The sequence below is a fragment of the Dermacentor variabilis genome, chromosome 6 (assembly GCF_050947875.1).
Source record: "Dermacentor variabilis isolate Ectoservices chromosome 6, ASM5094787v1, whole genome shotgun sequence".
In the NCBI taxonomy this organism is placed as follows: Eukaryota; Metazoa; Arthropoda; class Arachnida; order Ixodida; family Ixodidae; genus Dermacentor; species Dermacentor variabilis.
In genome coordinates, this window is record NC_134573.1 from 148,568,601 (window position 1) to 148,578,598 (window position 9,998).

General features: G+C 44.9%; 1 protein-coding gene across 1 annotated transcript; it reads right to left on the reverse strand.

The window, feature by feature from the left end:
* Positions 1-1,877: 1,877 nt before the first annotated feature.
* LOC142585449 (lysozyme c-1-like) lies at positions 1,878-7,960 on the reverse strand. Its single transcript, XM_075696221.1, has 5 exons — positions 7,715-7,960; positions 5,407-5,495; positions 4,633-4,693; positions 4,183-4,258; positions 1,878-2,078 (listed from the first exon to the last, which is right to left on the reverse strand). Exons 1-5 carry the CDS (start codon positions 7,839-7,841, stop codon positions 2,012-2,014), a joined length of 420 nt encoding a protein of 139 aa, XP_075552336.1. The 5' UTR covers positions 7,842-7,960; the 3' UTR covers positions 1,878-2,011.
* Positions 7,961-9,998: the final 2,038 nt, after the last annotated feature.

Genomic DNA, 9,998 nt, shown 5'->3' on the forward strand with positions numbered 1-9,998 from the left:
ACACTACGGAAGCGGTCAACCGTCAAATCAACACTTCTGTGCCCGCCGCGATAACTTTGTGGCTATGGCATTGCTAGAGGTTGCGGATTTGATTCCGACCGCGGCAGCGCATTTCGACGGTGGCGAAATTCACATGCACTTAGATTTTGGGACACGTTAAGGAACATCACGTTGTCAAAATTAATCCGGAGTGCGCCACTATGGTGTGCCTCATAATCTGATTGTGGTTTTGGCACGTACACGCCCATAATCCAAGTTTAATACTTCTGCCGCGATGCTATGTGCCATGTGAAGCAATTACAGTGCTCAATCCTCTCAGAGGTTATGAAATATGGCGCACAAGAACGCCTCAAGCAAACACCTCTCCCTGTGTCTTCTGTGTATACGCAGACAAACAGCAGTGATGCATGCAAGGTAAGGTTTAACATCAACTGACCACTCTCGGGTTTGCCTAAACGTTGAAGCAATTAAGCTTTCGCCGTCAGCACCACCGCTAATTATCGTCAATCAAAGCAACCAGCACAGAAAGTTTCGTTTGCATCGATTCCCACAGTGCGTGGGATATGCATAATTTTTAAACTAATATTGTTGGAAATCACAAAACTTGAGACTTGGCAGGCCGCTAACGAACACAGAAAGATAAAGGGGGCTGGGGCACGTGCACGGTGTACTCCTTCCCTCCCTCCCCCCTCCCCCCGGCCCCATCGGCTACGCCACTAGTCAGTACAGGACTTTTGCAAAACCGTTGTACATGCAACAATTTCAATAAGCTCGAAAGTAATATAGCTAATTTGTGCGCTTTACATTCTATAATAGACGCAGTTTACAGAACTGAAAAAGCTGTCTTTAGTGCAGGACGGATGTTTAACCTTCGTGCTTCATTTTTTTTTCTTTCCGATGACGACATTTCGAAGACGAGAGCAAGCGATTTTTCACTGTTTTTGACAAGAGACTGTAAATTTCCTGCTGCATACATGCGTAATAATACTTGGCTCACATGTTCACAGGAGCCTCTTCTACAAAGACGCAAGGTTTTCTTACCATGTTCAAAAATTGTTTCAGGGCCCTTGAAAATAAGTTAACCTGCATGTGTAGCCTTAAACAGTGAATTTCTGAAAAGCATACTACTTTAAAAGTGTGCTACTACTACTTTTACAACTCCTACTCCTAGTACTAATACTACTACTTTTAAAGTGTGCAGCACGAAAGAGCGAACAAGCTGCAGCTATTTACGCGGATGATTTAATTTAGGGCGTTGTATATGCGTAGCAGAGTGACATCTACACGCGCAAAGACCTTCTTGCCTGTGGGGCTAGTCCTTAGCCAGTGGCATCTTGCGAAAGCGATGCATAATACGAGAGCGTTCCTTATAGGTGAGTAGCGCGGCTTTATTGTATTTCACTTGCCATGATCCAAACAACCGCACGCATTCAGTGACGGCGGATGCTTGCTCTTGTTTCCCATACAATGGCTCATATACTGTTTCTTCAGTTGTTGTTCTTGTTGCTGTTGATAATGATGATTATGAAGAAATACACACTTGAAACGATATGGTAGGATATGTACCACTCCACTCCAGTTTATGGTATACATCCTGAGGTTGTGCAGGGTATAGAGGATCATCTACAATTAGGTGAAACACCTGATTAGTATTCTCAAACGCTCTGCTCAGGTTTTGCCTGTGTACCCATAGTTTAACGTTTCATTAACAGTCATCAGCGTAAGGTATCGCGATAACCAACCTTTCGTTTACACAAAATAAAACAATTGATGGATAAAACAAATGTTACTATCGGAACAGTTTTCCTAGTATACTGTGCCTAATTTAGTAAATATGCGTTTCCTCTAAGAGTAAACGACACTGTACACACACCAGCTGCAATGGTAACACTGGCTCCTTTATTACGTATGTGAACAGGAGCACTCGCTGACAGAAGGTCAGGCGCCAATATATCAAGGCTACGTTGCAAATGCTTGGGTCGTGCAGGTAGTAATTCAGTGGCACGTCAGATCAATATCGGCACCCCTTGACGTAGGAGGAGAGCTTCTTCCCTTTGCACTTGCGTTTCCATCCATACCTGACAATAAAAAATGAAGTAAATTGTTCGTACGGGATAAGGCAAGCGAAAAAGAAGCAGGCCGTAACACACGCACACACACACACACACGCACACGCACGCGCACACGCACACACACCGACCCGAAATCATTCGCCACGAAGCTACAATGGAAACCTATACGGGTTCAGCAGAAATATATTCGCAGGAAATATATATAGTGCCCTGTTTCGGTGATACAGTTTCTGTGCAGTCGCTCTGCCAACTGAGGTAAAAAAAATTTTTTTCTAGTATATACTGCAATGCGCGATGTGACGTGCACAAGTAACACCTGATAAACAAAAGACGTATTGACACTAATAATTACGGACACAGTGAAGAACTGTAGAAGTCACCAGATATGCAAACTATAGTCACTTTCACCAGTGTCAGCTACAATATCACAAACCCGAAGGCAACGGCAAAACATGCTAACTTCATATTTCCAGGGAGTTTTTTTATTACAAGTGTTTTTCGCTAGAAGGATGGGAAGGACGAGCACCTCACTAAGATGGTGAGCCCAATCCTGTTCAATGTCACGTGGCCAATTAAGCTAAACAAGAATGAGCAATCAAGGACTTCGCAAATCCGTTAGGTAGAAGTTTCATGATAGGAAAAATAATAATTCAAGCGAAAGTTGCACGAAGCTGTGAAGCAAACCATACACGGGTTGCTCAGAAACAAATCTTCGCAGTCCGAGGAAAAGGAGAATGCTGTGGTGCCGCGTTGCATTTTTACAATTGCTGGTAGGTACAGCGGGGCGTGGCGCTCGACGTTTCTGCGCAGGCGCGAGCAACAGTGGGTGCGAGAGAGAAAATCTGGGGGCCTTTGCTTCTTGAATGTGTGACTCCGCCTAGGTACTACGGAGGAGGTTCCTTAGCGCGTGTTGTATGCGTTTGACCCCTAGGCGTGCCGGCATTGCGGAGTGCAGTCGAGTTTGTTTACGCTCCGCCGCTGGCTGCCCGCGTGGTGAGGCAGTAAGCACGGGCGCCCCAGTGGTGATCACTGTCTCTGAAGGGGCAAGGTTCTGACAGGCGTTCTTTTAACTGCTGGTTGATTCAAGTGTGCACTAGCTCTGACTGGGCATTGTGCGACTTCTCCTTATGTTTGACTCTGTACGCCACTAAGTCTACTAATTCACGAACCTTTATTGGACTGTCCGTATAAATGTGTGCATTCTATGCACAGACGTTTGAAGGTACTTGCGGGTGCATAGTGGGTGCAGCATAGTGGACTTCAAGGTGGAATGAGAATTCTCCACATTGTTGGCGCAAAATAAATTCGGTTTCTTCAAAATTGACCGATAATATTGTAGGGTATTCGAAATATGAAGCAAGTAATAATTTTACGGGTCAAGCTTACTAATTAATTTATTTTTATTTACATAAACTACTTTCTTAAACAATAGCAAACAGGTGGGTATCAAATACAGTAATGGTAAAAGCAAACACAAACAATATGTTTTTCGCTGTGCCAAGGTATGAAAAACGATACCAGTCGAAACAGAAGTATAGACGAACACATTATGATAACGAGGTGGAAGAGACGTGATATCGTGTGCAGTCTAACGGTAGGCGACATTACACCACGCTCTACTAGATGCTTGTAACGAATCCTTTCTGAACTGCGCATCTGGAACACGTCATGAAGGAAGGATACTTGATGTTACGGTATTTCCTCAAGTAAACTCCTTGCTTTTTAGGGGGGAAAATTAAAAAGCTGGTTCCGTTTTAGCACTGCCAACCGTCTCGTAAACATAACGGACAAAGTTGAAAGATATATGTACTTGTAAGGATAACTGGAAACGCATAGCTGGCCCACTACTCCAGATGAATACGATGATAAATGAAATGATACGCATACAGGGCTCAATATAGAGTCACCATAGCATATGCACTAAGCCAATGGTTACACAAAATCAATTAAAATATAATTTTGACAAATGAATGCTTTACCACTTTAACGTGAATTAGAGTTTTGGTTTAGTGTCCCTTTAAAAGCGCCACTGTTCGCGTGAGGCACAGACTATTAAGTAGAGACAACAGTACCGATCGCGGGAACGCATGAAGGAAAATACAGAGATTACCATGCATTGAATCCATGTCTTCTGTAAATTTGCTTTGCGCACTTGATAGACGGGAGGATGTTATCCGACTTCAAGGCTGTTCAATAATGGAAGGGACAAAAAAATAAAATAAAGACACACAGTTATTCAACAAACAACCATTGCAACGCATCGATGTAACACATCAAGCTATTCGTCTCACTTTCAGACTGGTTGCGCAAACAGACAGAGGATATTGTAATTCAATTTAGGCCCAGCGGGTTTCGAAGACTATCTCGGGTCAACGGCACACAGTTTTCATCAGGATAAGCGAACTCAACCAGCGTTAAAGTGAACGATGTAGACTCCGAAATGCGATCTTTGTGCGGAATTTGAGCAAAAGTAGTGCAGCGGTAAGCGCAAAATTTTTTTCGGAGATTTTAAGCGAAATATGCGCGTCCCTGTATACGTAGAGTATAGTTCAGTACCTACCGGAACAGGAAACCTTGCAGACGTTGTGCCGACCCGGACTGCACCAGTAGCCGTCGTTGATCTAAAATGTAATTACATGCAGATTTAATATTATTATACGGATTTCGGCATGTACAGCGCTCGCCTAGCAATCTGAAGGAACTGAAGAGAAGTGGCTAATAAAGAAAGGCAGGGCTATAAGGTAGATACAATTTCAGTTTGACATCCCCCGCGTGTTGATGCAAATGTGTGGGCCAATCGAAAGGAAAAGATAAATTTAAGATATGCGACGTCAGCACACTTACGGAGAATCAGAGCCAGAAATCCACAAGTTGGACACCTTACTGTTCTGTTTGTCGTTGCTGAGGCTAATTAAATAAAAAGCTATCTTACTGCTTTGATCACCAGCAGTTTGGTAGCGCAATCAAAAAGAGAGAGAGAGAGAGAGAGAGAGAGAGAGAGAGAGAGAGAGAGAGAGAGAGAGAGAGAGAGAAAGAAAGAGTGACGAAGGATCCCACCAGCCGCCTCTTTATGTTTAAGAAAGTAAAATTGAAGCACTGTTTACAGACTCAAACTCTCCATAGGAACCCGTACATAACAGAACAGAACGGAAGAGAACAGAAGGCTTCTACTGTTCATAAAAATTCCTCTAATATAGGAAGTGACACAGATCGTTTGTATTGAGTAATGCTCTCTCCTGCAGCCCATCAGAAGACGGAAACACTGCGCGTTCATCACGATGCAGCAGTTGCAAATTAAGGTTTCTTTGCCAAGTGAAACCTGCGCAACACCAACCTGGAAGATGCCATAGTCGGTAGAGTGGTTTCGGTTTCTGTGAACGGCCTTGGAATTGAGAGAGCTCTCTGCTGTTGCCAAGCAGATCCCTGTAAGTGAACGGGAAGCAGTATTGGATCAGAAGCTGGCTTTCACTTCTACACTATAGTGACCACGAGCTGTAGTTACATTGGCAGTCACAAGGAGAAAAAAGAAAGACAGCGGAACACAAACGTTCCCGTGACGACGAAACGTGTTAGTACGACATTAAGTAACACGTACTTCACTAACCACAGCCGAGTATGACAGAGGCTAGAAATTGTGAAGCTAAATTTATACAAACGACTTCTGCTTTGATGCTTAAGACAATGCTTAATGATGGCTTCCTTTTCTTGTAGATTTGGTGCAGTTCTCGCCGTGTTAAAAGAGTGAACAAGAATCACAAGCGTAAGAAGAGTCGAACTAAAAAAAATTAACGTTGCTAACGCTTGAAGAGAGGGGTCTAAGCACGCAAGTAAAGCTCGAGCAGTCTCATTCTGAATATAAGGATTATATATACTATATATATATATAGAACTTTATTAATGAAGAATAAGTTATTGAGGAGAATCTCTCAGTCTAATGCCCCTATGATGGCGGTTGCGACGTCCATTGCCCGGTGGACACTGAAAATCAAGACAGTTACGATACCAGCGGCCTATATTTTTGCACTAACTCCTTTTCTTTTGCGCAATCAAATCAAACAAGCAACGGACATTTTCAAGCAGTCCGTTTTTTTCTCCTTTTTAAAGCGATACTTTCTTCGTCTCTTCCCTCGACTTTCCCTTTGCTGCTGCTGCTGCTGCTGTTCTTTTTGTTGTTTGGCACACCGCGTCGGGGGTGGTTAAGGGAAAGGTGACGCGAGAAGCTTGTTTGAACCTCGCGTCGCCACTTGAGCCTCTTGACAGCTGCAATTATCATTGACCCCCCGCAAAAGCATTGCAGAAACTGCAGCACTTGCTTTTCTACTAACGTGAAAGTCCAGACGGAAGCCAGCTAGAATGTGAGAGAGGAGGGGGAGAGGAGGCAGAGTAGGTGTAGAACCGACACAGTCGCAAAACGAGTGACTAACAGCCTTGCCGCTCTTGGCTTGCAGTTCCATACATGGGGTGAGGACGGATAAATTTAAGTGGATAACAAAGCGGATAAATTTAAGTTCAACGCGCGGTACAGCTCGTTTCTGCTATTTCTGAAAAATACCATACAAGTTCGTCAAGTGGACAACTTATTCAAGGCGTGCTTATATCGATTCCCACAGTGCCTGGGGTCCGCTTATTTTTTATATGTATTCACGACTATAGACACACTGCGCATTGCCCAGTGCGGTTAACTGGTCTGATCACCAGCCTTGTCTCTCTCGCTCTCCCCCTCCCCGTATGATTGGCCACAGGACAAAGTCTAGTTAACGTCCCCCTTAATGCGACTTAACTTTAACATTCCCTTAAACGGCCTTTCATTCCGGCCCCTCAAATGCTCGCATCGTGAAACAAAGACGCGACGTTCCACGCTTGCCGTTTGCAAACCCTTCGAAGTGCTGTGCGTGACGAGAAGAAAGCATTTCCGCTTGCTTCCGATTACTTCAGAATTGTTTAGAATGCTTCCAAATACCGCTCAAAATGGTGCTCTAGTTACACCTATTGTCGCATGACTGCCCGAAGGACCAAAGGAACGATAACTCCTTGTCGCCCGGCAGCTCTGCCGCCTGAACTAGATAATAATAATAATAATAATAATAATAATAATAATAATAATAATAATAATAATAATAATAATAATAATAATAATAATAATAATAATAATAATAATAATAATAATAATAATTGCGAGGCAGGTATCCGCACTTCATAGGGAGTGAACGCTGGGCTTGTTGGCCTTGCAATCTAACTTGGCTATAAGCGTAGAATCCTGTAACAGACACAAGTACCTTATCTTTGTCTGTTTGTGTTTACGTATGCTCCAGCATATTGCGCTAATATACCGAAGCCACACATTGTGCCCAACGTGCGCTTTAAGTTAGTGCGAAACGTCACTGCTCAGCTTTAGGAAACAGGATAACGATCCATGCCCAATTTCCCGTTGCCCTGCCTCCTACAGCTACGCGTTGCTCTTCCCACACACCAATGCTATGTATGTACAGTTCAAATTGACCCAACACAAGCCTTAGCCCGTTTCAAGGTTACGTGCACTGCTGAGGTATCCCTTTCTTCCCGAAAGTATGCAGAAAGTTGCGGTGCTTCGGCGACTGGTGCTCGATTTGCTGACGACGAGGCAAGGCGATCGTTGTACTCACAATCGGGCACTTGGTTCCTGGGAATGCCGTTGCGCACTAGAATGGAGGCCAGCTCGCAGCGCCCGTATTTCTTGGCGCTGGCCGCGCTCAGGAGGACAAACACCGCGAGCGGCACGTGCAGCTGCATCTCGTGCACGGACGGCCGAAGCGGAGGGCAAAGCTCCGCTATACAACGTGGATGCTTCTAAAGTGCGCTCCCCCGGCGGCGAGCACGCCAGCTCGTTTTGAGACACACCGAAACGATCCTATCAACCCTTCCGTTTTTTATTTCTTTTTTTCTAGGCGGCTGTCCTATTGTGCAATCGCTGCGGCCCTTGGCCCTTGCTCTGTCATCATCGGAAATGTGTACTTGCTCCTACATGGCGGATCCGCTGGTATCAAGCTGGGCGGAACGCGCCTTACACGAGAAAGAGCGAGCGATAAAGAGGGAAGCGAGAGCAAAAGGAAAGGGACAGGCAGAATACAAGGGCGTGTTCAGTCTCTTGGCCTTCCTGCGTGCAATGCCATGCTCTGAGAGTAATATATCAGTGGTGGTGAATCCATTGCCGCGGCGGCCCTTAGCTCGGGTTTTTCTCGAGTTGGAACAGAAGCGGCGCACGCGTGTGTGCGTGAAATATTACGCAAAATAAAGCAATGTAATGCATACGTTTTTGAAAATGTCATCTTGAAAAAAAAATACTAAAGCGACAAGAAGAAAACTAGAAGTTCAAGATAAGCTTGTTATGTGGGATGCAAACCACCTGCCAGTTTCTGCTTCTTATCTGGTTTTGTTTGTCGTATATACCGCTCTGATAGCACCCTGAAAGTACACACAGGAAGTGGTCCAAACATTTTCTTTCTTTTTTCTTTCTTTTCGCAGCGAACCGGAGGTGGTGGTTGGCTCTTGACATTTGCCTAAGGGCGTCGCATGTTGCCTGTTTTGTCGCGTGAAGTGACAAAGGTACTGCGCGACGCGGAATAATGTTACGGTTCTCTTTCAATTGACTTCCTTTCAAACGTGGTCTCAAATACGGCAGAATTAGAACTAACTGCGCGCAGTGGCTTCCAGGTGCGAAAGGCTGGGTTTATCCCGTGAGGAGGCCTCGCTTATACGCATTTAAGGATGAGAAAATGTTCCCAAAAGCCAGGGGAACTCATGCTTCAAAGTGTTGTTTTCACTGGCTTTACTCAACGAAAACTAACAACAAACATAGAACAACACTTTGAAGCATTTAAGGATGTCCTCGCCAACAAACACTTTCTCAAGCTGTCTCCTTGACACGGTCCCATTTTTTGATGCGGCTAATACAGTTTCTCAACTCTGCCGCCCGTCGACCCCACCATTGCTGTGGTAAAGTGTCGCTGTAACGGTACATCCGCTCTGTGGTACATTGCACATCTTGAGTATAGTGACGTTCAAATAAAAAAAAAAACACGTTATGCAGGCTGCGGCGCCGCGTGCAGGTCACTTTTTAAAAACTTCTGTCCAATGCCCTGCAGAAACTATATTTACCTCACCTTCCCTTTCTGTGCAGCAGTGCAAACTAACGCAATACTATAAAACAGCGCGCATGAAAGCCAGCCAAATCGTCCGTTACCATCTTCAAGAGGCGCTATTAAGTAGTATGCTACCACGTTCTGCTCTGCGATTATTATTTTTTCACTTCGCAGGGATCAGCTGCCATTAACGGAAGTTAGTCGATCTCCCTGACTGCTAGAAAGAACGCAAAGGCTTCTGGACCCTGATCACGTGAAGAGAGAGAGAGAGTGCGAGAAGTCACAAGGGAAAGGCAGTCAGGTTAACCAGGCTGAGTCCGGTAGGCTACCCTGCACTAGGGAAGGGGGATTGAAAGAGGAGAAGGAAGAAAAGTTCACAGTTTGCACTGTTACACACACAAGTGTTCATCACTGATCCAGTCAGAGGCGGCGTAAAGTTCACTGACCTTTAGGAACCCACTCCGTTTCCTTGTCCTAATGCAGTGTAGGTATGAGGTCACCTAATTTAAGTGTGTCGCACGGGAAGTACACGTAATGATCGGACGTTAACTTGGGGCAAGGTGCCATGGACAAGGTGTTCATGGCATCGGGTGTCGATCGTTTCAGTAAAAATTCCAGTAATGACCTCTTCGTCAGCTGTCTTTTTTTGGCGCTCATTGATGCCATGTGCCTGTCGATGATATGGTTGCCCTTGTGTAAAAGTGCTCAGTCAACACGTTGGACAGATGAGTGTTCTTATGCACGTAACGTCCGCGCTCATTCACTTGTCTAGAACATTTGTCCACGTCGCCGTAGCTGCAGTCGCGGC

Coding starts and splice junctions, on each gene's coding strand:
- LOC142585449 (XM_075696221.1), bottom strand. CDS start 7,841: ATGCAGCTGCACGTGCCGCTCGCGGTGTTTGTCCTCCTGAGCGCGGCC. Junction 4,694..5,406: donor CCGACTATGGCATCTTCCAG/GTTGGTGTTGCG, acceptor ATTACATTTTAG/ATCAACGACGGCTACTGGTG. Junction 2,079..4,182: donor AGACATGGATTCAATGCATG/GTAATCTCTGTA, acceptor TTTTATTGTCAG/GTATGGATGGAAACGCAAGT.